The 27,641-nt window shown below is 41.3% G+C and overlaps 2 protein-coding genes across 3 annotated transcripts; one reads left to right on the top strand and one right to left on the bottom strand.

Annotated features, from left to right (window-relative positions):
* Window positions 1–160: 160 nt before the first annotated feature.
* Window positions 161–4,398, bottom strand: coa8 (cytochrome c oxidase assembly factor 8). The gene is made up of 5 exons (XM_074692338.1): window positions 4,091–4,398; window positions 3,000–3,197; window positions 1,384–1,447; window positions 1,165–1,255; window positions 161–309 (listed from the first exon to the last, which is right to left on the bottom strand). Exons 1-5 carry the CDS (start codon window positions 4,250–4,252, stop codon window positions 189–191), a joined length of 636 nt encoding a protein of 211 aa, XP_074548439.1. The 5' UTR covers window positions 4,253–4,398; the 3' UTR covers window positions 161–188.
* Window positions 4,399–5,311: 913 nt separating this feature from the next.
* On the top strand, window positions 5,312–21,264 carry bag5 (BCL2 associated athanogene 5). Of its 2 annotated transcripts, none has more exons than XM_074692134.1 (3): window positions 5,312–5,566; window positions 17,213–18,112; window positions 20,071–21,264. In XM_074692134.1, the coding sequence occupies exons 1-3, from the start codon at window positions 5,544–5,546 to the stop codon at window positions 20,609–20,611; spliced, it is 1,464 nt and encodes a 487-aa protein (XP_074548235.1). In that variant the 5' UTR covers window positions 5,312–5,543; the 3' UTR covers window positions 20,612–21,264. The 2 variants fall into 2 exon arrangements, with proteins under 2 accessions (XP_074548235.1, XP_074548234.1); XM_074692133.1 differs by lacking the exon at window positions 5,312–5,566 and adding an exon at window positions 5,649–6,063.
* Window positions 21,265–27,641: the final 6,377 nt, after the last annotated feature.

Genomic DNA, 27,641 nt, shown 5'->3' with positions numbered 1-27,641 from the left:
CGCTAGGTGAGATGCTTTATATATACATCCTCTAGATATGCTGAGTGACATTTCACAACACAAAGTACAGTTAAAATTTCTTTAGCTTGTTTTATGACAAACATTTATGACTGCATCACAATAAAGAAGCACAAAACTTCAATACAGTGGAATCAAAAAACTTAAAGATAGGTGAGCATTTTATTCATTCAAGTGGTAGGTGTGCTGCTCTTCTTGCTTCTGTGTCGATCAGTAACAGTTTTCCAAATGTTGGTCAGGGCGACTCGGGCCATGAGCAGAGTGATGGTGAAGTTACGTCTGTACCATTCACTGGAGAAGATAAGAAGAGGATTAAAAAACACAATCAGGTCAGTTTGACAAAAAACATTTCTCACTGTAAAAATAAATTCAGTTTTACTGGTGATAGAGGTAAAAAAAACAAGGGTTTAGGCTCATTATCCCAGCTGTTTGCATGAAATGTGGTGGAAATAAGAATTAAACCTTTTTATTTAAAACTTGGTTGAAGAGCAGATGTGTCTGACTTATGTATCCACCTTTTCACCTGTCTTAGCAGAACATGCATGAATCATTTATAAGTAGCTCAGGATGCTACAGGAACACCTTAGACTAGAAAAGGGCTCAAATGACTTCAATGGCTATATCTTTAAGGCACATATTAAAGACTCTTTTCCTTGCCTTTAAGTTTTTATGACTAGTACTGATTATTTTTTCTCATTTATGCTGTATTAAATCTGATATCCACTTCACAAATGATGCTGCTGCTGCTGTAGTGGCTGCTAACCTTGAAAATGAAGAATACTGCAGAGAGGACAACATGTAGATAAACAGAGATAATTAAAAAGTGCACAGAATACTAAATGCTTTAACTAACCTGAGGCAATAACAGGAACAACAAGAACACTGTGGTGCAACAGTCTGAGTTTTAATCCCACTCATAGGAAACTAAAACAAATAGGAGCGACTGCAGAGGTGATGTGTGTAGGCAGAGCGTTTCTTGAGGATTCACTAACCTAGAAACGAGTCACCCACTTTGCAATGCTAATTCATAGAAAGCTTTCAAAGCCTCAGTAACGTTTGTTTTCCACAGCGTGCATAATAGTGTGGGTTAAAGCCCACAGCTCCAGTGGAGCGACGTGTACCCACCCGGCTGCAAAACAAACTCACTTGTTGTATTGTGCATGCCGCGTTCTGTTTTTGTCGAGGAAGCTTTTGTAAAACTCTGCCATTTCTTCGCTGCTGAGGGCGCGCCGTCGTCCTGAGGGGGAGAGAAGACGCAGCACAGAGTTGCAGTCTCATTAACCGTCTGTGCATAGGAGATTAAACCTCTAAATATGAAACACACACAGATTTAAGTTCAGCATACAAAAAGCTGCATCGTCTCACCTTGCTCATCTCGTAGAGTCAAGCCTTTGGACTTCAGCTCAGAAATAATGAAAGCTTCTTTTTCCTGCAGAAAGCATAAAACATCATTTTCCTCTGTCTTCTTTAAAGTGAAGTTTAAAGCAGAGCTGTTGAATTGGATGGCATAGAAGAAAAGCATGCATGAAGGATATAAATGTCAAAAACTGTATTCTTGCTCATCTGTGGAAGCTGTTGGACAGTATAATGCTGCCCTCTGCTGGCAGGAATAAGAAATCCCCTATTGCTGCTTAAAGGAATATCCCATGAGAGGCTGTACTTGATAAATAATGATCAGAGGTCAGAGGTCAGCAGCAGAGCAGGAGCTCTGGAGCTGACTGGGACTCAGAGGCGAGTCGCTGTGAGACGTGTCTGCTGGTTTTGAGGCTTCGCTCAAGTTCAGCTGGTTTGAGCAAAGACTTAAAACGCTTCCAAAAAACTGCAGGGCAATCAAGCAATGCAACAAAACAAATCAATTAATAGAAATAACAAAAGAGCAAAACACATAGTGTTTTACGCTTTTTGACTTTTTGTTTCTTTCAGATTAAAAATACAACTATGAGAGTGAAAATGAAACTGTTAATTAATCATAAATCAAAGATGTTTTGATCATTTGTACTTTGGATGAACTGAAGTTAGTTTCACTCCAGTCTCTGCAGAATTTCAGTTGAACTTCTTCACTTCTCGTTGAACCCAAAGTCTTCAATAATTGATGCGAAAACTTTAATTAGAAGGTTAGGATTAAACTTGGATTCATTAATTACAGCCTTGTGTTATATATTCTGTAGGTAGCTGAAGTTTTCTTTTAACTTTGAGTTAGTGGAGGATTTTTGCTCCAGGCTCATGCTGACATCACACTGGTAAAACTGAATATGATCAGTGTTTTAATCACACTTCATGGCAGAAAAATCTGGGAAAACTTTTGTACTACACTTTTATTTTCTTCTTCTGCACTGTAGAGGTTTTGGTTCTTGTAAATGATCTTATTTGTCTTTTGTCTTTCATTTTTTGCTCTTTTATTTTGCCTTTATTGTTTTTTAGTCTTTCTATATTCTTATTGCTCTTACCTTTTTAAGTCCATTCTCTTTTATTTATATGTATTTATTAATTTATTCTATTTTATTTTAACATTATTGTTAATATCTTCCACAATTCCTGATTTGACCTAATTTATGTTTCAAGCTTGTTTTACTTTTAACCTTTTCACTTATACCCTTTAGGCCTTTAATTGTTTTATCTTTTGTTCATATCTTTGCTAAATTATAATTATTCTTTCATTGTTTAGTTCAAATTTATTTTACAATTTTCTTTATTAATATTTGATGTCTGATTTTGTCTGTAACTAACTTTTATTGTCCTTTGCATTGCCATTTCCTTCTTTCTCTTACTGAGTTTTATGTTTATAGCTTTTATTTTTGTCCTCATGGTCTCACTGTGTGTTTTGTTTTGTTTTTGTGTTTCTGTGCTTTGTTGTCGTTGGTTAAAGCACTTTGTAAACTTTTGTTTTTAAAATGTGCTATATAAATAAACTTATTACTGTTATATCATTATTATTCCTTTGGCCTTTTTTTTCACAGAAAGGTAATATCCTGAATCGATACCTTGCTGAAGGTGATGTTCTGTTTCGTCCAGAAGTTGTGGTTCCAGTCCTCCGTCTCCTGCCTCAGGTGTCGCAGACGTTTCTCCAGCTCTGTCTCATTCTCAGGGATGTGGTAAACAATCGGCCTCAGGTTTGAAAGGGGGTTTGGTGGACCAATCCAGTCGTGCGTAGAGCTGGCTGCTGGTCTGAAGGGAGATCTCTGCAGATGAAGAAAAAATAAATAAATTTGGGTTGCTCAAGCTGAATCAGTAGCGTGAGTTGAAGCATGCAGATAAACAGGGATGTCAGGTGGTTATAAGCAGCTGCCTTCAGGGACATGCTTATCATTTCTGACCAGACTGCCTGATGGGGCGAGCAAAGAGACGCAGAAGACAGTCCAGGCCCCAGAGACCGAAAAACAGGTAGATACCACATGAAAACTTTAGGTCTAATACAAGACAATTATTAAACTAAAAGTAAAAAATATACAAGTATTAATACAATACAACACTACTACATTTCTTTTGTTGTTGATACTACAAACAACTTATTGTTTCATCATAATTTTTGTAAACATTTCAACAGTATACAGTATAAAATTTCAATAAGGTATGCTAATCACGTGATCCCAAAAAGTTGACATAATGTGCAAACTTCACCTTTAATTTTATATAGATTAGATTAACTGTAATAGAACTGGAAAGGACTAAAATTTAGTGTTTTTTTCACTGTGGCATAACTTTAGTATGCACTTGGTAAAGTAGCTCTGTCTATACATTCAACTAGTACAGAGGCCTTGTTTTCATGGTTTGGTATTGCACATGTGACCCTCAAATATCTTAAATATTTTTGTGTCACAGTTTTCAAAATACTTCATATCTATTTAAAAGTGTTTTTTTTGTGTTTTATATTAATTATGGCAGCAAGTTGTAGGCTTCATGATCCAAGTGCTGAAAGAGCTGCACATGTTTTTGTGCAGCTACCAATGTGCAACACTACTTTAAACCCTATTTTCATAGGAAGCTAAAGTTCACATATTAAACCTATATATTAAAAAACAATTTATAGCATAGCACAAGTAGTTATTTTGAAAATTCCGGATACTGCTCGTACCTTTGGTTTCTTGTCCGGCTTGGGTGCCTGTTTGGAGCTGCAGAGCCGGCTGCCTGGTACTGATATGCGGTGTGGGCGCAGAGCAGCGTGGGGGGTGAAAGGACCGAGAATCCTCCGTGTTAAACAGCCCGATGCTCCCACTACTGTTTTCATGGACGTCATTTTATTATACTGACACGAAACAAGAGTCACGAAGCGTTTCAGCACAACGCTGTCGGCTGTTCAAGTCACCCTACACCACATTTCAGAGGAGCTTGTGTTTGTGTCCTTCGTCCTGCAAAGGGTTGGTCACGTGAGTCCTACCAGGAAATGATGCGCTTCATGTATCCACCGCCACAGTCAGGATCAAGTCGAGCGGGCGGGGGCTTATACAAGGGCTTACAGCTCATACTTACAAAGTAAAATAAAATAAATAATAAAATTATTATTATTATTATTATTATTATTATTGCTGTTATTATTATTATTATTATTATTATTATTATTATTATTATTATTATTATTATTATTTATTACTATTGTTAAAATTACTATTATTATTACTATATAATAATAATAATAATAATAATAATAATAATAATAATAATAATAATAATAATAATAATAATAATAATAATAAAAGTAATGATGGATGGATGGATTTAATTTAACTGATAAAATAAATTAAGATTAAATTTTTTTCATCTAATCTTTTTTATTTTTTCCAATAATTGAGTCAGTCAACAGTGCTTTTAACTAGGGTTCTATTTATATTAAAGTTGTTTGTTTTATTATACTAAGATTGTGTGAATTATGAAATTATATGACAGTGTAAGGGGGGGGCTGAATTTGATAAGCTTTGCTTCCTTCATCCCCTTCTCGAACTCGCACTTTATCATTGTGTGCAATTTTTTTTCCTATTACAAATATTGTTTGTTTTTATGTGCTTGTTTGAGACAAATAAAAATCAAATCTAATCAAATCAAATAAATTGATATCAACTTATAAACAAATAATTTCATTTTATATAAATAAATATATAGATATACCAATAATCTTATTTTGAAAAAAATAAATAATCCTTATAAAAACATTTTGTCAGGAAGTTCATTGAGTCCCCGCCCTTGCCACAAATCCTTGAACGGCAGCGCGTAGGTAAACATCGAGCCAATCCTCTGTTGGCCAACTAAAACTATCACTGCGTTAAACACCGTTAAGGTGATTAACAGCAAAATAACATAAGAGTTCATCTTCCTACCGATCCATGTCTTTTTATTTTGCATTATCTAAACTGAAATATGATTTTTTTAGTCAAATTTTCCCAAAAGTGGTTTTGTAATTGGTCAAAACAAGCTCAGATAAACTCCGTGTAAGTTCAAACGAGTGAGTCGGAAAGTAACAACTAGAAGGTAGCACGGAAGGCTAATGTTTAGCATTAACAAGAGGAGCTGCGAGCTTTTCTACAACAGTTCAGATGGCTGTACGGTGGCTATGCAGGTAAGAGTGAAACTGTTTAGGTGACTATGATGTGTTAAAGCTTTAAGACAGGAAAACTGGAGGTATTCTGCCAAGGTGGGGCAGAGTCAGGTGATCATCGGAGGCTAGCTTAACGCACTCACAGACAATGGCATCCAGGGAGCTGTAGGCTGTAAGATGCTTCCTGTGCTGCTCTCTCAGATTAAAATCAGTGTTTTTAAATCATTTTAAAGCTTGAAGATGATGTTTTATTGTGTGGTGAAGTGTTTTTAAATTGCTGGTAGCTAAGGAAGCCCCTCTGATGGTCTGTGGGAGGGGCGACACCAGCCCGACCGCAGTCAGTCAGTCAGTCGTTAGGTGCTGAAGCTGACCGGAGCATCCTCTCTCCTCTTCCTCATCTCTGAGATTCTGGATTTACCTCTGTGGATGCCACTCTGCCCCACGAACAGCCCCTGCTTTGGCTGATGGAAACAGACATCCGTAAAAATGTGCGCGAATGTGTTCGGAGTTTTGAAAAGGTGAGAAATGCTGCTGAGGATGCTGTTCGTGCGCGTGTACGTGCGTGTGTACCTGTGTGTGTGGCGTGTGTGTGTGTGTGTGTGAAAGAGGGAGAGAGGCTACACCTGACAGCTCGTGGAGATGCTTCAAGGTGTTTCAGAGAGGTTTAGAGGTGTGGTGGTTTGCTGGGGTGTTCTGCGTGATCCAGCAGAGGAGATTTTCACTGGTGACATAATGCGCCAAGCATCGTGCAGGAGGACCGGTGCATGCAGCCTGGAGCTGGGGAGAAGGTGCTAGATGTGTTTGGGGGAAGGATTAAAGCAGAGGAGGGAGCTGGTTACATGTTACCTCATGCTTAGCTGACCGTCATGCTGTGTGACTCATAAGAAGGAAAAATCCAACTGACCCTATCATTGTCATCAGGCACTAATCTGCAGAATATGAGGATGATTAATCCATTAATCTTAAATGAATGACCTGTAGACAAGATTTAAGAACACAACACATCCTTGCTTTTCCAAGAATCCAAGTTCAGGTTGCTCATTTTGCCCCTAATTACTGTACAAATGATGTATTTTCACATAATTTGCCTGTGCAGTATAGGATACAAACAAAAGGTTGAATATAACGTGAGGTAGAGGTGGGATTTCCTGGATAGCTCACAATATATGTTGCTAAAATAAGGATAATTTTACAATACAGTGATCCTGTGCTCACAGAAAACCATACCATGATTAACCAAAGGATTTATGTCACTAGCCTCACCGTGAGGAGTCATGAAGTGGTGACGTGGCGAGTCAGATTTGGAGGGAAATCTCATCTTAAATGTACAAGTGATAACATAATCAGTGACAAAAATACCTGAGTACCTTTATGTTTTTGGTCAACTAGTCGTGGACAAACACTCAGAGCATTCTAGTCTACTTTTTAATGTACACTTAACTCAACCTTTGGTCACGTTTCCCTGCAAATTCATTCATGAAGCAGTTCAGAAAGGCTTTTCCAAGTGTTTAAATCTACGACATTTGCCTCAACACTTTCTCTTGTGTAACATCTCAGAGCCTGTCTCAGCTGACCTATACAGTAAACTGGTAAAAGTGGCGTTATCGAAGAATGACCCTTTGGACACTATGGCTCTATTTTTAATATCTTTCTTCAAAAAAGTGCTATAAATACAATACAGTAACTGTATTGTACTTTTATGATGACCCTTAAATGCAAAAACAAAACACACATTCGTAAGTGTTTGTATCACCCGTGAACTGTTTAGCTCATCATCTGCTTTAGCTCGTCTTTTTTGCAGGAAAAATTGGTTGTTGACAAATTTTTATCGTTAAGATTTTCATTTTCTATCTTTTTGGTCTTTTTTCAAAGAAGTTCTTTTTTTTACCCAACTGGCTTGTCTCAAGTAAAAACTGAAAAGAAATAACCAGAATTTTCCCAATTGATTTAGCATGGCTTCATCAAACTGCCTCCAAACACTGCAACACTAAGAGATGATATTAATCCGAATTCCTTGTTTTCAAGGGTTAGAGCATTTAAGTCAAATGTTGCTATCATAGACTGTATTAAATATGGACATAGGGGTCGTTTACACGACAACGGTTTCAGGGTGAAACGTAAAAGTTTTGTTGTGTTTCAGCCTTGCGTTTACACGGAAACAGCGTTTCAGCAGATCTAAAACTCAAACTTTTGAAAACGGCCTCCAGAGTGGGATTTTTCTGAAATCCGAATGATCGGGCCAACTCTACTTCGGTGAAGATCTCCCAAAACTGGCTTCTGGACAAGACAGTCATAGCACCAACTACGGGCCTGACATGCTTACTACAGCGTTTTCAGTCCCTCTGCGTTTCCGTGTAACGCAGATTTTATTCACTGCGTTTTCAGATGGAACATTGTCGTGTAAACATAGTCTTCGCTAGGTCACCCATCTGTTCGTGATGCAGAGTTAAGAAGTAAGCAGGGGCCATATTGGATACAACCCAGGCTTTGGGCTTCTTTTCTAACAGCTACAGGGGGCCTGTCAGTCACGTGAGTTGAGCTGTGTCTCTGATCGGACAAACTCATGATCTTAATATCTTCTAAACCTCTGAGTTAGAAATTCCCCCTGTAAAGTGTGTGCGGTTAGCGAAATTAGCATCTTAGCCCCAAGATGTTTTTTGAACCAGGCTCTAAATGTGTTTTTAATGCTGTTAAAGTCCGATTTTTAGCTTGGTTCTGCAGCCAGCCTCAAGTGGATTCTTGATGAACAGCAACTTCCATATCAGCTTTAACTTTCTAAACTGGATGTTGAAGCTACAGCCCCACCTGGTGGCAGGAGGCTGCACTACATATTTGGCACAGCACGTGTCTGGTGTGTCTCGTCTGAAATGATAAAAATCCAAAGTAGTTGTTCTAATGACAGTACCAGGCTAGCTATCAAGGATATCGTTACTTTAGCTGACTAAAATAGCACATTTATAAGAATCAAGATTCACAGTGTTTGTTGTCATGTGAAGAACAGTGGGGGAACATGTTTTCCTGTGCAATGAGATATTCCCTTTTCTATTCTCTAAAATATGAAAATAGATAAATAAATCCAGAGAAATATAACATTTATGGAAGATATGAAACTACTTAGATGCAAAACTTGAACATACAGACACATTGAGAGATTTTAATCAACAAGTCCTCACATTTTAAGAAGCTATATTTGACCAATCATTCTAAAAATAGTCTAGGATGCATTATCTCTCCAAGAATTAATCAATGAAGTGGTTAATTGTTGCTGTAGCAGACCCGTCCTCAGAGTCGGCCCCTTTTCCTCGTCTCCTCTGGACCAAATTAAGGCACGAGGTGTTTGCCAAGCTGGAGTGGATTTGACTGAGATTATCCTAATAAATACTCAGATTTGCGAGCTCGGGCTAATGCTGTTCATCCACTCTCCTGCAGAAGCCCGGCCCCCTCGCCCCTCTTACATAAAAGTACTTTAGGGAGATGCTAATACATAATCCTGACTATTCTAATAAGTGTCACTGATGCTGCGAGTAACCAAACATCATATTGTGGGTTATTCAAATCCAACAATCGCAGCCTGCTTTCAGGCACCTCGGCTAATAAATGACAGCAGGTCACATGACCCAGCCTCTGAGCCGTGTTCTTGTGCTGAAAGTCCAATCCGCTCCTTATCTTAATCTGGTGTTTTAGCCCGTAGATAGAGGGAAGTTCACTTTGATGTAGGCAGGCCGTCTGGGTGTTGAAGGGGGAATTTCCTCACAAGCAGCTTCCTCTCAGCGTACTCTCTCTGTTCTTTTATTTATCTCTCAGAGTTCAGGCTGGAAGTCGTCCTCGGAAGAGGTTTGTACTGTCACTAAAAAGGCTCGTAAGGCAAACACAGAGGGGTCAAAACTCGACATCTGGACTTTGAATTTAAACTATGGTAATTCTTTAACATTGTTTACTGTTGCCATGACGATGTAGCCACATATAAGCCACTCCAAATACACTCAGTTATCAAAGTTTTCCTGATGGAGAGCTTTGACTGCAAAAAAACTGAAGGAAAGGATGGACACAGAAAAGCAGCCAAAAGGTAAAGTCGTGGAAATTGTGCTGTCAGTTCATGGTGGATGCTTACTTACTGCTGTTTGCTGTTTACCTCACGTGAGACACACACCTTTCTGAAGCTCTGTGAAGGGATTTAAATCTGAAGAAAATAGATCCTGAGTCTGAAGCTTCTCTGAGCTTCACATCCATTCTGTATGAAGCGCTGCAGTATCCTGTGTTATATGCTCTGTCAGGAAGCTTTGAACTGGAGTCAGACAGCCTCCCTTCATCTCCAGTCTGAAGCGAGCGCTGAAGTTCAGGTGCAGCTTTCTAACCTGCAGCACCAGAGAGAAGAAATACTACGAAATGAGATGCAAAAGCAGCTTCAACTGATAAAAAAAGATAAATTAAAGAGACTACCTGAAGTCTCTTGAAAAACTTTCCCTTCTAGATATATTCCTGATTATAATCCACATTCAAAACCAACGTACATTGTTTCCAAATGCTATTTCTAAGCTTCTGGATCTTGTCAGACAAGACTAGATTGATTTACAGCACTTCCAAGTCTATGACAACACCATGCTAGCTAACTAAGTTAAGTGGAGAGAAGACGTATCTGTTTTTCTCCGCTGAAAACGATTTCTGTGATTAATTTTGTAGTGATGGTGGACACTGGAGCCTAACTGTCAGACAGAAAAAGGACAGAAGAGCAGAAGGAAGATAAACAGGAGAGAGATAGGGCACGAGCTAAAGGATAAGACATTAGCTTAAGGCTAATTAACAGGTTAAAGACTAAGGCTGTGTCCGAAATGGCATACTAACATACTACATACTAGTGCGGCACGATTTGGGGAAAAGGTGCGATTTGCGATTAGGTGGACAATATTGCGATTTGTACTTACTTCTTTGTACTTACGTTTAGGTTTCCCTGTAGAGCTAAGTCCACTTTAGTTGCTTCTCATCTTGTCATCTCATTCACTATTTATGTTTATAAATACGGGGCTCACAATGCATTATGGGGCATGTCAGTGCTACTAGTATGCCCACCTCCCATACTTACAATTTTTATCGATATAGTATACATCCGGGTATTTCTCGCGCACACAATCTTTTCATACTATTTAATGTGAACGCACTAAATACTATTCTTGACGTCACACTTAGTATGAGTAGTACGTTAGTATGCCATTTCAGGCACAGCCTCAGACTTGTGCTAAAGGTTAACATACAGGCTAAAGGCTAAAACACTGGCAAAAGGCTAATAGACAGGCTTAACACTGTAACATGTGCTAAAGGTTGAACTACAGGCTAAAGGCTTATACAGGCTAAACACTAAAACATATACTAATGGCTGAAACACAGGCTAAAGGCTATTATACAGGCTAAACACTAAAACATATACTAATGGCTGAAACACAGGCTAAAGGCTATTATACAGGCTAAACACTAAAACATATGCTAATGGCTGAAACACAGGCTAAAGGCTAAGACACAGGCTAAAGGTTAAAATATAAGCCAAAGGCGTATATATATAGCCTTAAGAGTAATATTCAAGCTAATGGGTAAAACATGTGCTAAAGGCTAAAATTAAAGGCTGAAAGACAGGCTGAAAGCTAAAACACAAGCTAAAGTCTTAAAATGAGGCTTAAGGCTAATATACCGGTTAAAGCCTAAAACACATGGTAAAAGCTGAAAGACAGGCTAAAGGCTAAGACACAAGCTAAAGTCCTATATTGAGGCTAAAGGCTAAAGACTGATCTTAAGGTATAAGTGTTGTCTACAGGCTAAAGGCTAAAATAAGCAGGCTAAGTTGTTTATCATCTGTCTGTTGGTCTGTTAAGTTTTAGCACATTTTAAATGACCACAGAGACACGTTAAAGCTTGACACAACTACAGATGGATGATAAACGACTGGAATATGAGGGAAAAGATGCTCTTGTGCTTTTCGGTCTTTACCCCCCTGCTACCCCTGTCGTAGCCCTCACTCCACAAACCCCCTTCCATCTGATTGGCCAGCCCACCTGAGGCCTGTGAGGGTGGAGCTATGGGAAGATCCTGATGTTTGAGGCCCGTCCTTCCAATGTGTGTCATGTTATAACATTTGAGCACAAGTCTAGTCTGAACATCCAGCTTTCTGCTGAAACAGGATTTTATGTTGGCTGAGAGAAAAGAAACCTGGCACAGTATCAGTTTGTGAAATGAATACCCTTAAAGTATACCGTGAAATCTTTTGTTTGTTTGTTACAGTTTGTTACGGGGCTCAGTGTGACATCCTCAGATATCAGTAAACGTTCAGGTTAAAGATAAGGTTTCAAAACAAAGAGGAGTCTACATTAGAAGAGAAAAGAGTTGATATTTTGGCTTTTTGGATAATTAATCATGTTAGCTCTGTGGAAACAGCTTTTATTAGTGTGACTCAAAAGTCAAAATCAGCTGGAGGCATATTTCTAAGCGGTGTTAGTGAAATAAGAGTCCATTTCCTGATTAACCCACTTCTCCTGCGTGCGAGTCAAGATGCACTGATCTGTTGCATATTTTGGGTGTTGGTCAGCTGCGTTTATCTCCCCGGCGTCAGTATTTAAAGCTCTGTTTGCAGCCGGGATCGTTTTAATGTGGATTAGGGAGCGATCAGCATCATGTCAGCCGCCCAGCAGGACAGAGACACACAGGGAAACTCGGACCGGTTGTCATGTGGGTGTTCTTCGTTTCCAGACCAAATGTAGGTTAACCTCATTCATTCTCTTGCGTGACTGTGACGACACGGTTTCATGGATATGATACTTGGACGTTTCTTCTTGTGACGTCTTCAGCTGGGGGGGAAAATCCATCGACGTGGGGTCATGATGAAAGGGGTCAAGACATGTGAGGGCGAATGGAGGGATATATTTACAGAATCTGACCGTCTGTGTTGTGATAGTTTTATGGTAGAGCAGATTATAATTTCTGAGGTCAGTGGCTGTAGACCAATCAAACTAATCTGTCCTTATGTTGGAGCCAAAATAGGTTTTTTAGTTTACTTAAGTAGCATGTATGTCACTGTTTGGTTTGTATTTACTTGCAGTTTCAACGTGGAACAGCAGGTGGAGCTTTAGTTTGTTTACAATGCTAGTGTTTTGGCATAAACCACAACCTATGGTTTGAGTTTTATTTGCTTGTTTTATATACATTTTTTGCACAAAGTATATGAATCAAGTTTACCATGAAAACTATATAAAAACGTCCCCTTATTTTAAGAAGTCTCTTCTTTGTCATGGTATTTAATTTAAATAAGAAGTCCTCTTTATCTCTTCTACTTTAACCTCTCTTTATACATATGATGTAGAAATCTATGAATCAGTCTGTAAATTACTCAAAACTAGGAGTAGACCTATTAGGCTGGGCCAATTATCAGCGTCGGTATTTGGCATTTTGAAGCATATCGGCATCTGCCTTTTTTTTTTTTCATCCAACGGCAGATGAAATTTCAATTTGATGCAACCATACATTAAGTACCTTAAAACAAAGATAAATGAAAGATTAATTAACATTTCACTGTACTGACATTTTGAAAAAACTTATTTACTGTAAAAAAAACTTAAAAGGCTATATTGTTTTTTTTTAAGTTTTCACCTAGCTTTATAGAAAGATGAGCCATTTAAAGGTTGTTAAGTGGTAGTATTTGTATGATTCAAAACTTGACGCCACAATTTTTTACTTTTACCACAAGTGAATAATGGCTTCAAATATTGTTTATTGGCCTCCTTGACTACGAACAATGGGTATTTATATTGGCCCTGAAAATAACGTATCGGTCTATCTCTTCTCAAAAGCTCCGTTCTTAAAAAACGGCACCACAAGATCTTCACAAGTTTTTCAAGAGACTTTGTGAAATTATGACATCATCTCATAAGAATCTTCTAACTGGCTCATGTCATGTTGCAGGAGCGGGCCTCAAACACTAAGGTCTTTCTACACTCTATGATAGATGGACTTCATCTGTTTCTGATACGGAGAAATGAAACCTTATGTAGGCTAGGTATGGTATGTCTCTGATTGGACAAACTTTTGGTCTTAGTATCTTCTAAACTGATGGGTCCAGTGTGTGCCTGTAGAGAAATAAATGATTCAGATCCAAACTGTTTTTAAAACCAGGCTGTAAATATGTTTTTCAATGCTGTAAAAGTCGGCTTTTCTGGCTTGGTGTGTTTGTGGTTTCTGGTCTTTATGCAGCCAGCCTCAAGTGGACACTTGAAAAACTGCAGGTTTCAGGGCTTCTGCAAAGCCTTCACATTTCTAGACTAGAGCTGCCCACCTCCTCCTCTAATGGGCTGGCCAATCAGAGGAAAGGGGGTTTGTAGAGTGGGGAGCCTTAAAGAGACAGTAGCTAAAACGAAGCGTTGGAGACAGAGGCTGAAATGAGGTTTTTCTAAAACACCAGAGAGAGAAAAATAGGGATTGTCGATTGAGCTGGGGACACCAGAGGGACAGAATAAATGATTAAAAACAACACAATACCCCCTCTTTAAATGTTCAGTTTTGATCGAATGTTCAAGAGATGTGTTTTTATATTTAAAAAAACCTTATGAGCATACATATAATGGATAGAAACATCAAAACCTTGATTATTTTCCCAACTCCTGAAAAAACTGGAACATTTCAAACTTTTTGAAAGTAGGGCTGAGAGATGTGAACTCAAAATAAAATCATGTTTTATGCTGCATATGTTAGTGTTTTGGTTTGCTGTGGGCTTCCCTCTCAACATCTCCCACTGACTGCATGCCTCTGTCTGTGATGCATAATAAATAACTTAGTCATGCTGCTGCTGCTGCTGCTGCTTTTATTTGTCACAGGAGTCCGGCAAACTTTGCAGCGGGCGGCGGTTGCTCGAGGTCTAATGCTGCAAACAGAAACACTGAGGGGCGTCTGTTTGGAAACACACTCTTCGTTGTTATGTAACAGAGAAAGTATAGTGAGCAGATGGCTGTGCTGGTTAGAATAGCTGTTGTAGGTAAAGTAAGAGGTGAGGAGGAAGCAGCTAATCCAGACTAAGGGTGTGAAAAGATATAGAAACAGCAACACATCACGATACTTTGAACTCTGATTCTGAAATCAATATTTCAGCTTTGCATGTCAATATTTTTGTAAAGATGAAAAATTCAAATTTTAGCTGAGTTGGAAGTTAATTACTACTTCAGCACCTCCACTGCAGTAGATGGCGCCAGAGAGCCACTCCACTGTATGTGACCAATAGACTATATAATAAATATAATATCTAAGTGTATTTCAAATGTTTTATTCCTAAACTGGATGATGTGGGTTTAATGCTGTAGGTATCAATGTTTTGTCTTTAGTCTTAGGTCAGTTAGTTTTAATTCATTTTAAGTTTATTTTCTACAGTGTAGCAGACTGATAAATCATAATCATAGTAACTTTTTTATGCATTAACAGATTTTTTGAGAAACATTGGTTACACCAAGTGACTTTTATCAGTTTCACCAACCGATCACATCTTTCAACCAATTAATTCTTTGCAACATTAGTTTAAGATTTGTGTTTGTATGTTACACAGCATTTGACTTTCGGTGTTTCTAAAATAATAAACTATAAAAAGTTATTTTCAATCATTGTTTTGACTTAATGTGTTCTTTCAATTTTAGATTATACTGTGTGATTTATAGAAACATTGTCTCTCATTTTATTTATATTATTTTTAAAGTTAACTGTAAAACAGAACCGGCCAACCAGTCAGAAACCAAGAGCAACAAAAATTACCTTGATACCACACAGGTCCACACACATGGTCTTACAAACACACTTCCTCTGACACATAAACAAAATGACATAAAATGAAAATCAATACATTTCCAATTTTCCAAGCCAGATTTACCAAGTTTGTGAGTTTAAATCCGTACCTGGAGCCCTGTCAAAGACAAGTTTCTGTTTTTACTGCAGAAGTGACAAAGTTCCTACTATCTATCTATCTATTTTTCTATCTATCTATCTATCTATCTATCTATCTCTCTATCTATCTAGATAGCTACAAGCACACATGGAGAAAATAAACTGAAACTTAAGTATCTCATCGCCCAAGTATTGATCAATACTGATCCCAATGTTAGCATCATAGACTGTATATAGAGTGGACAGCGTGGCTTCGCCATTTACAGTTGTACGGTTTTGAAGCCGAAGTGCCCCCGTCAAAGGAGCAGCCATTGTAGCAGTTGTGCCGCCAGCGTCTGCGCAGTGAAGACTGTGAGGGATTCTGGGAGAATCTGAGTGGAGCAGGTTGACAAAAATAATATATATTTTTTTCTTTTGAGAGTCTAATCACTTCTTGACTCTACCTCCTTACATATTTTATTGTCCCTGAAAAATACACAAGAACGGCAGCTGTCAATCATCGTTAAACGTGACATAAAACCTTGTTTTTAACCTCTTATAACTAATGAAAACGAAACTTTTTAGAAAAAGAGGACTTGAATACAAGGCAGCCAAATAATATCTTCAAATCACCACAACAATCGGACATGAGAAACATTTCTACGAGGTGTATTAATTTTTTTTTAAGTTTGACCACAGCCCATCTGGAATGACTGGGGAGATGGATTTTTTTGACCTATACTGCTGCCAGCCACAAGGGGGAGCAGCTTTTGTGGAGACCTCACTTCTAGTCAAGCAAGATTACGTCCATTTTTTCTTACAGTCTATGGTTTGACTGTAAGATGACTCAAGTATCATGATCATGTATCGTGAGGTTCTTGCTGATACTCAATCCTTTTCTGGACCTGGGAGTTGGATGTAGAAAAAACAAGTATAGTATCAGAAGTCCCGCCCCTTCTTTAATCTGATTGGTCCTTGATAAGGAAGTGTTTGTGCTGAGCTCTGTAAAGCACTGAACTGAATTTAGGTTGAATGAAAAATCACTGAGCAAACACTCTGGAGCCTGGAGGCTAAGTTTTTTTCCCGTGACATGACAGTTCCAGTTAGATAAGGCTGGTAACAATACCAGGAACCAGCAGCTAGTCTGGAAGTGACAGCAGAGTAGTGCAGCGTCAGGATTGCTCACACATTAAATGGATTATTTTCATGTTTAATGACTCCTCAGCCCCCGGGCTGCTTTTTCTGACACGCCGAGCACGACAGAGCGGCCTGCAAATGGAAGATACCACCCTTAACGCTCGGCTGAGTTTTTGCCTATGATTTTTTGTTTTTGTGCCCGAGGGCGACTGTGCAACATAAAAGCCATTGTTTTATATTAAAAGGGCACATTTTATAGCTGTAGCATATTGTCAGTGTGTGGATGCTTTTGCTGTAGATGGAGATGCACCAGATCCAGACCTGTGAAGCTGATGCTGTTTGTCTCATTATTAACTTAATAAGTGGCGTGAAAACAGGGTTAAAACATCCACATCAAAGAAAGCATACTGCTGGATTTCTCCAGAGCTGGCTGTGATTTAATGTGTGTCTGAGGGTGCAGAGTTTGTCTTGTTGCCAGCTGCTTTGGCAGAGATCCAGAGCGTAGTTGGAGGTCCTATTCAACCATCTGAAAGGAAACTTTTGAAGTCATCCTCCCATTCCAGCGTGTAGAAAACAAAGCTAGCTCTGCTCTGCTCCAAATTGTTTCTCATTGTTCTGACTCGTCTTTCATGCTGCCGTCTTTCTTTACAGCCTGTTCGGGAAGCCCTTTGATGGAGGGAAGAGGATGGACCATGGCGTCCCACAGCAGCAGCAGCAGCAGCATCCGATGGAGCAGCAGCACCAGCCGTACCACCCGCAGCATCCCGCCATGATGCGGCTGTACGAGGTGCAGAAGGAGGTGCAGTCTCTGGGGCCTCAGGTGTGCACCTTCAGCGGCATGCAGAACGACCGAGATTACAAGCGCCTGGAGCGGGAGCTGACGCGGCTGCTGCTGGAGGTGGACCAGGTGGACACAGAGGGCAAACCAGAGCTGCAAGGCGCCAGAAAGAGGGCGGCACAGGAAGTGGAGGGCCTCCTACGCTACCTGGAGGAGAACGCCACTCATCCGTCACGTCTGGCCATAGAGGAGCTGAGCAATAAGGCACGGCAGCTGGTGGACGAGCGCGTGGTGGTGCCTCAGCGTTCAGGCGGGGTCGTGGAGATCAACGACGAGCTGGTGGACGCCCTGCAGGAGCTGGTGCTGAGGCTCACCCAGATCAAGACCGAAGGCAGGGTGCCGCTTCGCAAAGCACGCTACCGGGCGCTGACGCGACTCTGCGCGGTGCAGGACGTCCTGGAAGGCCGCACGCAGCAGCAAACGCTCTCCCTGCCGCTGTCGGGGGAGACGCACGAGGCCGTGAACCGGATCAACCAGGTGATGGTGAAGGTGAGCGTGGCGCGCAGTCAGCTGGTGGCTCTGCTCATGGGGCTGAGCGGGAGGGACAGCTGCGCCCACCTGTCACGGATCCTGACGGAGATGCAGGTGGAGCTGGACGCTCTGGATGTTTCCGGGAACGCAGCGATTAGAAATTACAGGAAACAGGTGGTGGAGGAGATAAACGGGCTGCTGAAACATCTGGACCTGGAGGGAGAAGGCGAGGACACACGCAGGTACGCAGAGGAGGAAGCTGAATTGATCTTCTGTCTTTTCTATCGATCCTCATTTTCTGTAAAACCTCTGAGGAGAGAAGCCAAGTAGATCTCTGAATGGCTGACTGAACGTCAATACTTGAAACTGATTTAACATCTTTACAGTAATGAATTGATTAACAACAACATTTCATTTAAAAATGTGTGAACCAATTCTTTCCTGGCAGCAGGCTTTCAGCTTTTCATCAGCAGCTCAGGTGATAAACTGGAGGAGAGCGCTGGGCGCTGTTGATGAATCGTTCTTCACTGTCAGGAGTGAATTAGGCTCCACTCACCAGAGAAAAAACAACAGCAATAAAACACCTACTGCACACTTCATTACTGGTTCAAAGACCACTTCATTCACATGTGTTTATGAGTTGGAGGCTTCAGTAACAGTTAACAAAGCAGCTGATAAAAAACACATGCATGTTTTGAAGCACTATACAGCAAGTAAGCTAATTTTAACAACAATATAGTAAAAATAAAATTCAGAGTAACAAACTGGAGATACAGATTTAAAGCTGCTGTGAGGAGGAGCTGTTTAAATTGGACTGCAGCGCCACCTTCTGGCCTGGAGTCTCACACACACTGTCGTAAAGATGTGATTTAACCAGGTGTGTGTTTGTTTTGGAACAAAATTCGGTGTCGGCTGTGTGTAGCGCTATCGGCAGCCCAGTGCTACGATGTATCTGTAGGCTAACGTGACAACAAGCTAACTTTGACAGTTTGTAGCGTAGTTTAGCAGCTGCTATATTTCTCTCTCCTCACAGCCCGGTGCTCTGAGACGTGTCTGTAACGTGTAACGTTAGTGAATCCTGGTTCTGTCCTACCAGAGCTCATCTACCAACTCCAACCTCACCAATCAGAGCTAACGTAACCTGGCTCTTCATTTTATTGATAGACTCTCAAGTTTGAACAGACCACTGCAGAATAACTGCTGACTGTGGGTTGGAGGTAACATTAGCACCAACAGTTTTAACCATGTTTTAGCCTTTAGCTCGTGCTCTGTCTCTCTCCTGTTTAGCTTTCTTTTCTGTCAGATGTTTTGTAGGGATGGGACGATATGTTTTTCCCCTGATTCAATTCTTTTATGATTTTTTGGGTTGATTTAAATTGACATTTCTGATTTTTGCAATCTTTGTATGCTTCTTTAACACCACACCAAGTAAAAAAGTTCAACAATGATGTTTACATACTATATCAGGAGCCATATTTTACCAAAAAATGCACGTCACATGGGAGTCACTTTTAAGGATTTAATCAGGGGATCTGACATCTCAACTTTTTTTCCAACCCAGCTTATAAACAAAGATTGAAATGAAGGAGTTAAATTTCAATACATTTTTTTTGCTTTTTGAACAAAAAAAATTACAATTTAAAACAGTTTAATAAAAAATCCCAACACTACAATATATTTATTTTTCTCCCACCTCTAACAGTTAGGCTCCAGTGTCCACCATCACGATAAAATTAATCACAGAAATTGTTTTCAGCAGACAAAAACACAAATCTGTCTTCTCTCTTTAAAACATCATCAGCCGGCGTGGTGTTGTCATAGAAACTTGAATGTGCCATAAACCAACCTGGTCCTGCTTGATCTGATCGGGAAGCTAAGAATTAGCACTTGTGAATCAACCTACATTGGCGCTGATAATCTCATTTTAAAGTGTGGATTAGGATCAGGCAAGATCACTTAATAACTCCTCATAGCCCCCTTAATGAGTTGCTACTATCAAAAAAGTCTAAAACTTTTAGGCGTCTAGTTGGGTTTTTGGCTAAGTTCCTACATTGCAAAGTAGTTGTTGAGTTACTGAGTTCCTACATGTCAAGAGAGGTTCAGTTATTAAGCACAGAAGAAGACTTTTAAAATCATCAAACCAGACCAAAATGGAAATAAAAGTTTGAAGTTGAAGTTTTGTGGCTGTCTCTCCCTCCAGGTACGACTTGGCCCAGAACAACTCAATCCGAGAGATCGAGGCGGTGCGAGCCCACGTCTCCCACCTCCGAGAGGGCGTCCTGCGGCACTGCATGATGAGCGACCTGAGCTTCAGACCCAAAGCTGAGCTGCAAAGCCTCCTCACTCACCTGGACCAGGTGGACACCGCCAAGAACCCGTGCATCAGAGAGGCCCGCCGCCGCGCTGTCGTCGAGGTCCAAGCCATCATCACCTTCCTGGACCTCCGCGAGGCTCTTGTCTGCCGCCAACCCGGTCCCAGCGAGCACCCGTCGCACCGCGCCGTCTGGCTGGTCCTCGGCAGCCTCTCGGACCTCCAGGCGCAGGTGCTGGGCTTCGACGGGAAGCGGGTCGATAAGAGCTACATGATGCTGGAGGAGCTGCTGACCAAACAGCTGCTGGCACTGGACGCTGTGGACCCGCAGGGCGACGAGACCACGAAGGTGGCGAGGAAGCAGGCGGTGAAGTTTGCCCAGAACATTCTGAACTACCTGGACATGAAGACGGACGAGTGGGAGTACTGACCCTCCAGAGAGGAAGCTGTGGTTTCTGAGCGGGGACACATGAAGGAAGATCACGCGTGTAAATAAAAAGAATTAAACACTGGAGTGTTTCATTTCTGAGGCTGTAAATATGGACTCCAATCCCCAGAATGCACCGCAGCAGCGCTTCGATCTCATCTCTGTGTGGTAGTTGTGGCCGACCCTGCGACACGGAGCTCTTTTTGTGGGACTCTTTTTATTTCTCTGGGTGCTCTTTGGAAGATTTTCTTTAAACTCCCGTGTGTGTGTGTGTGTTTCAGTGTGTATGTGTGTGTGTGAGAGCTGTTGTCAGTTGTCGTCATGTTCGGTGTGTGTGGTTGTTGAAGCCTGCCGCTGCCAAAGCACTAAATAACGCCTGTTATCGTCGCCCTTTCCTCCAGACTGCGCTCGGTATCGACTCCTTTCGAGAATGTGATGGTTTGCTCCACAGTTGCAGTTCACTGCCAAAAACTCAAATCTTATCAAGTGTTTTTGTCTTATTTTTAGTAGAAAATTGTCTTATTACACTTAATATGAGCCACGTTCAACTCGTCAGTCCAGAAAAATGTCTTGTTTCAAGTTATTTAAAGACTGAAATGAGGTCTGAGTTGATGTAACAAGTAAAAAAAATCTGCCAATGGAACAAGAAAAATTAGCTTAAATTTGAATGTATTAATACAAGTGAAGCCTAGTTTATGCTTGACGCAGTCGTGTGGTCGCATGGTTCGCGCGCCACGAATGACGCCAACGCGCACCTCGCGACAGTCGGGCACGCTGGCGCTTCGCATGGTCGTGCACCTCCAAAATTTTGAAACGTGTCGCAAGAGCCGCGAGTGGCGCTTCTAGATTTTCCTATATAATTCCTCCTCCTCTATTCGTAACTGTCATGCCGCCATTGTTTTGGTCCACGTGACTCCACTTCTTCATCTTTTGGTTGCTTTTACTGCTTTTTGTAACTTTTTTTCTCTACCGCCCCCTGTCTTTGCAGCGAATATGACAACGGAGAATGCGCCAAGCATAAATGCCACTGCGCTCTATTGAGGTGCGCGCGCCAACCGCGAACGTAGCCAGGCGAAAGTATAACTGGCCCCTAACATTTCTCTTGCTACAATGGCAGATTTTTAGGGTCCTAGCAAGCTACCTCCTAAACATGCTCAAAAACTCACCAAAATTGCCACAGACCAGTCAAAAAATTGTATTTGATACCAAACTTGACCCCCAACATCCCATAATATTCTCTCTAGCGCCATCTAAGCACTTAAAAAAAAACACTAAAATGACCATAACTGGGGGTAGGAATGCCGTTGAGACATGAAACCAATGTCAAAATGTTCGTCTTATTGAGATTTTCTTCAAACATTTTCTCTTCCAAAAGTGGTTACAGCTTAAAAATCACTGATATGACAGATTGGACCCTGCTTTACAAAAGTTATTGGGGATTTTGTTGTTTCGGAGACAGTTTTCGAATGGCGAGCCCTCAAAGCCAGGGAACTCATAAGAAGCCCTCTCAGCTCCCCCATTAACAATAAATGGGAGTGGGAGATCAAGCTGTAGCATTTTGGCTTCTACACAAAAAAATAAAAGTCTTACAGCTTTAAAAATGACATGGATGGATTCCTGACAAAAATTACTACAAAAATATCATATTTTTACAGGGATTTGGCTACAACTGTGGCCTCTGTGAGGAGATGTTTCTAAAACTGTCATTTCCCTCCTCAGTGCAGCTGCAGCAGTTCTGTGATGATGTCACACTCTCATTGGGAGTTCCGTGCAGCTGGTCATGTGACTCACTGAAGGCGGGAAAATGGGAAAATGGAATGTTTTTCACCCACACACAATTTAGACCTCATTTTTGTCTTAAAATAACTTGAAATAAGATATTTTATGGACTGCTCAGGCGAGTGTGGCCTAAAATTATGTTTTCCACTGAAAATGAGACAAAAACACTGGTAAGAGTTCAGTTTTTTGCAGTTTTAGTACAGAGATCACAGCAGATGTGTGATTTATGCAGTGACCTGATTACAGAGAGTCCAGATCTCCCATGAGACCAGACCCGGACTGTCTGTTTGAAACACAAATATATCAGAGATGTTGAATTTCGGGCTGATTTTTTCACTTTTTTTTGCTGAAGCTGCTTTGAAATCCAACTTTTCTGATGTGTTTGATGGCTAAAACAAAACTCCGACTGGGAAGTGATCTAATCTGCTGTTGAATCTGCTTTGAGGGAGTTTTTTTGGAGCGTTTCAAAGGTGAGTCAGAGCCAAATCCAAACACCACGCTGCTGTTGACGATAGGCAATCTGTGTTTGAACAGAGATGTAATTAGAGACGCATCAGTGGGAGTTTGCAGTTACGGTGTAAGGTCACCCTCCGCCCCCTGTGCGACCCTGTTTATCCCTCAGAAGAGTTTCTGGTAGCGCTCCAGCTCACCGTGCTGTGGCACACTCCCGGAAAACTGTCGCTGCACTGGAAAAACTGAAATCTCATCAAATGTTTTCATCTTTATTTAGTAAAATATGTCTTTTTAGACTCAATATGAGCCACATTCACCTGACCAGTCCAGAAAATGGAACAAGAGAAAAGTTTCTTGTATGAAGATATTATTTTAGTTTCAGGCAAATTTTCTATCAATTTTTTCTTGCTCCATTTACAGATTTTTTTTACTTCAGACCTCATTTTAGTCTTTAAATAATTTGAAACAAGACATTTTCCTTGACTGATCAGTTGAATATGGCTCATATCTAGCCGAACATACCGAATTCCGTCAAAAATGCTGGATACCGATTCACAAAAAAGTAGAATAAGAAGAATAAATATGTTAATTTGAAAAAAAGTCTATTTTATTATTAAACAAATTGATATTTTCTACCACATTGAAACAAAAAAAGTAGAGAAAATTGGTACCGTTGAGTACCGATACTGATTGCCAGGTACCAGGGTTCCGTACCGTATCGTTCCAAATGTGGAAGGTACCCATCCCTGAACAAATCGAGTATGAAAAGACAATTTTTACTTAAAATAAGGTAAAAACACTTGGTGAGATTCCAGTTTTTGCAGTGTGAGCAGGATGTCTGAGAGATAAAAGTTCCTCCCCCTCTTTGCTGCTTGTGTCGCTGTTCGTCTGTGATGTGCTTCAAATGTTTGTTGTGACGTGTGTGAACGCGAACGGCTATAAATGGATCAGGTTTGGATTCAGAGACACAGATGAGGCATTTTTACTTTCTTTCTTTTTTTCTTTTTTTTTGCGTTTGCTGCTGCTGCTGCTGCTTTTTGTTTCGCTGCTTCCTCCTGACTGTGAGAGCTCCCTGGAGACGGAGAGGAAGCGAGGAAGAGGAAGAGGATGGGAGGCGGCGATCTCCTCTGGATTGACACATCAAGGCTGAAGAAAACAGGGCCAACAGTCGCGTCCTGCACAGCGGAGAGCATTGATGTGATCAAGGCCGACTGAGCCTTCTAGAAACTTCTCGAAGCTGCCGCCACCGCTGCTGCTGCTGCGGCTGGAGACAGCGGGAGGGAGGGAGGGGAAAGCCTGTGAGAGAAGTCCAAATCTCTGTGCCTTTATTTTCACCCTTCCCTTTGAGCTGGTTCGCGGCTGCTCCTTCTCGATATGTTTCCACGCTGAAGCACTGAATGTGTTTTACGGAGAGCACCTTGGCTTTTATCGCCACCAAAAAAATTGCACTAGAAATTTCCAAATCAGTGTTTTACTCCCCGATGACGGCCGGAGGAGGGGGTGGTGTTCTGGTCAGTAATTTGCAGCATCACAGAAGGATAACAATCGGTGCTGCAGGCAATAAAAATGAGTCACAATGTGTTTTCACACTGCAAACAGCCTCCATGACAAGGCTCCTCTGCTCCAGGAAGCTATTTGGCAGCACAGGGCCAGCATTTATAGGACAGAGCTGAATAATTAGCGAATTAAGATGCATCGCAGCAATGACCCGAGAATCTGAGACAATAATCTCTGCAGAGGACTCTGAAATCAAGAGCTCCTGACCTTGGACACGGCAGTTCCTATCAGCTAATGGGCTGATGAGGAACTCACAGAATCTAAAAAAGTCTTCCTTTTTCCAGCGCTGTTTTTATTGGTTTTAACAACCTTAATCATTTACGGCTGAGGTCAAAATCATCACCCCCTGATGCTAACAGTTAGCTGTGCTTGCAGTTGTTTCAGCTCCTGAGGAATCCCAGTCCAAGCTCCTCCAGATCTGATGCTCTTCTGTCATGGACCCTAGTCTTCACTTCAGCCCCTCATACAGGTTTTCAGAGGGAGTTAAGTCAGGGTTTTGTGCGGGCTAGTTAAAAAGGTTCAGCACGGAGCCATGTATGTTTTGGCTTGTTGTCATGTTGGAAGACAAAGCCACAACCCTGACCTAGACCGAGGTTTATGGTACCGACTGAAACACTTCTGTAGTACCAAGTATCAGAACTTGCCAAGTTTCGGGTTATTACCCACTTAAGCCGCGTTTCCACCAAGCAGTCCGGGTCGGTTCAATACGGTTTGGGATGGTTTGGTAGAGTTAAGCCTTATCCAGATTGCGTTTCCACAGCAAAACTGCGCCCTCTCGTGGTAGGCGGCGTGTAAGCCGGATGCCGGAAGCCACAGCTGTTAAACAATAGCGTGGCACTTTGGCACCCATACGGAAGGGTCCCAAAAAAGGAGGCCGGCTTGTCTCAGTTTTTGGGGATCTGTCCCGGGATTAGTCCGTGGAAACGCCGCAAAATGCCGGCCATACCAAGTTTGCTTCGTCTCAGCATGGCGTGCATTTTACGGCAGTTCCACTGACCAATCCAGGGACAGATCCCTGAATAACTGAGAAAACCCGTCCCACTTTTTGAGACCCTTCTGTTGGGATGCCAAACTAAACAGATCCGACCCCAGATAGTGGAGCTAGAAACACTGCTGTCCGCTGATTGGTGTAAAGAAGGGTCACTTCCTGTGTGACAGCCTACTCTGAAGAGCCACATGCCAGTCACAAAGAAGACAAATTGCTGGATGTCTACGATCGTTGCTCTTTGTTTAGTGTCACGTTTTTCTTCTTCGTTGGAAGTATTAGCGGCATACCCTGTGTCGTGCTGCTATGGGGTCACGCTATTGTTGATGCCGCTATTGGCACCCAGTTTACACGCGGCCTACCACTAGGGGGCACGGTTGGCTATACAAACACAGAACCGGGGTAAACCAAAGCCAACTTGTACCAACCCGTTCTGATCTGAACCGGACTGCTTGGTGGAAACAAGGCTTTAGTGACTTTCTCGCAACTTTTCAGACACCTCTAGCAACTTTTTTTCAAAAAGCCACCAGCAACTGATCTAGAGACTTTTCTGGAGTTTGAGACTGACGTGAAAACGTGTTCATCTCCAGCCTGTGCTGTTTCTCAATAAGCAGCAGTCTCTCCCTGCTGCAGTCAGAGCAGGTGATGCATGCAGATGAGTTGCGCTCATGCTCGCCTAGTTTGGTCACTTTTATCCAAAGCCTGGATAAAGATGGAGGGTTGATATTTTAACATAACAACTCAAGTAAAAAGTATCGTTCAGGAACTGGTATCAAAGTAAAGGTTATTTGTACAGGCATCGAAAATTTTTGATTGATAGACCCAGTTTTTATGCTGACTCCTTGAGGTTTTTTCCTAATCTTCACATTTCCTTCTTTCTTTCTCCATGATTAAACCTCGAGGAGATCTAAAACTGGGCCCTGAGGCATCCCACAGGGAACAGGGGGTAATCATTTTGACCTCAGCTTTATATCTTAGAGTTTCTCCAAACCATCCTCGGTCATTTCCTTTGACAGGGGCGGGATCAAAACTTGCTGATCTTGTGATAACATTTCTTAAATGTAAATATTTGAAAAATTGATGTTAAAGTCATCTGATATTTCTACAAAAGCAGATTTTAGCACTATATTTATTCAGTCGGGGTCACACAATGAGATAGATCCACATTATCCTCCTTCCTCTGATTGTTTTGAGTCACTCTAAATGCTCATCATCTCTTCAGGACCTTCTTTTAGAAAAATCAATTACCTGGTTTTTAAAGAAAGAAGAAGAAATGATTTAACTAAAACTATCTAAGTGTTATATCTGCATCATCCTGGGTTTATTGTCCTTCGCTGTTTTAAAATTCAAGATCAGAATGAGGCTGGAAATTTATGCACACAGCTGCTGTCTGTGTTTTGATTTCCCATCAGCTTATTTTCCCTCTTTGCAGTGTGATCACAGATCTAAGGGTCGGGCGCTCTGACGGAGCCGTAACCGATCCCTTCAGCTTCTCTCCTGCTTTTTCACATGCACAAAAACCCAATCCTGTGACCTCCCACAGACCCTGTTTTTCCCTGTTTTTCCCTGCGTGCATTAAGCTGCCGCTGCTGCAGGCTCCCCCCGGCTGGCAGCCTGCAGCGCGGCCTCCTGGGTACGAATCCGACTCATGTGGGAGGAGATTAGATTAAACAGTGTTCAGTAAACATCGTCAGCCTGCCTCGCTGCCTGGCGGCTGCTGGTGCAACAGATGCTTTCTCACAGCGAACCTTACGCTCTCTCAGACCAAACCAACCCGAACACACCTTAAGTTCACACGCTCTGTTTTGTATGCAGTACTAGAAATATAAATATTGTACATTAGATCCTCTCTGCATTTCTGTACATTGCTTGCTTTTCGACATCCTTCTGAATAATTTATCAAAGGTTTTACAGGATATAACGAAATGTTTTCTGTCTCATTGTTTGAAGTCTCTCAGAGCCATCGGATGGTTTTTATTCTGTACTATCTGCGCCTTCGTGAGGGGGCGTTCTGGCAGCCCTACGTATTTTTACTCTGTGGCTCAAACTTAAACGGAGGTAGGCAGCGAGCTAAATGTTTCTACATGTCTTTCTGAGCTGGAGGTTGTTGGATGGAGTCTGAAGTCCCGACTTTAACCCGTGCACATCCTCTTTGTGTGCTGTGAATACGCACACCCTCACAGACACGTTTCACGGACATGAGCTCCAGGTGACGGCAGTATTTGATGCATTTTTGTGGCTGTGTGTATTTCATAGAAA

Source organism: Halichoeres trimaculatus, unplaced genomic scaffold, assembly GCF_033239565.1.
Source record: "Halichoeres trimaculatus isolate MK-OKI-2021-1 unplaced genomic scaffold, fHalTri1.1 fHalTri1_scaffold_17, whole genome shotgun sequence".
In the NCBI taxonomy this organism is placed as follows: Eukaryota; Metazoa; Chordata; class Actinopteri; order Labriformes; family Labridae; genus Halichoeres; species Halichoeres trimaculatus.
This window is presented reverse-complemented; position numbering and strand designations above follow the sequence as displayed.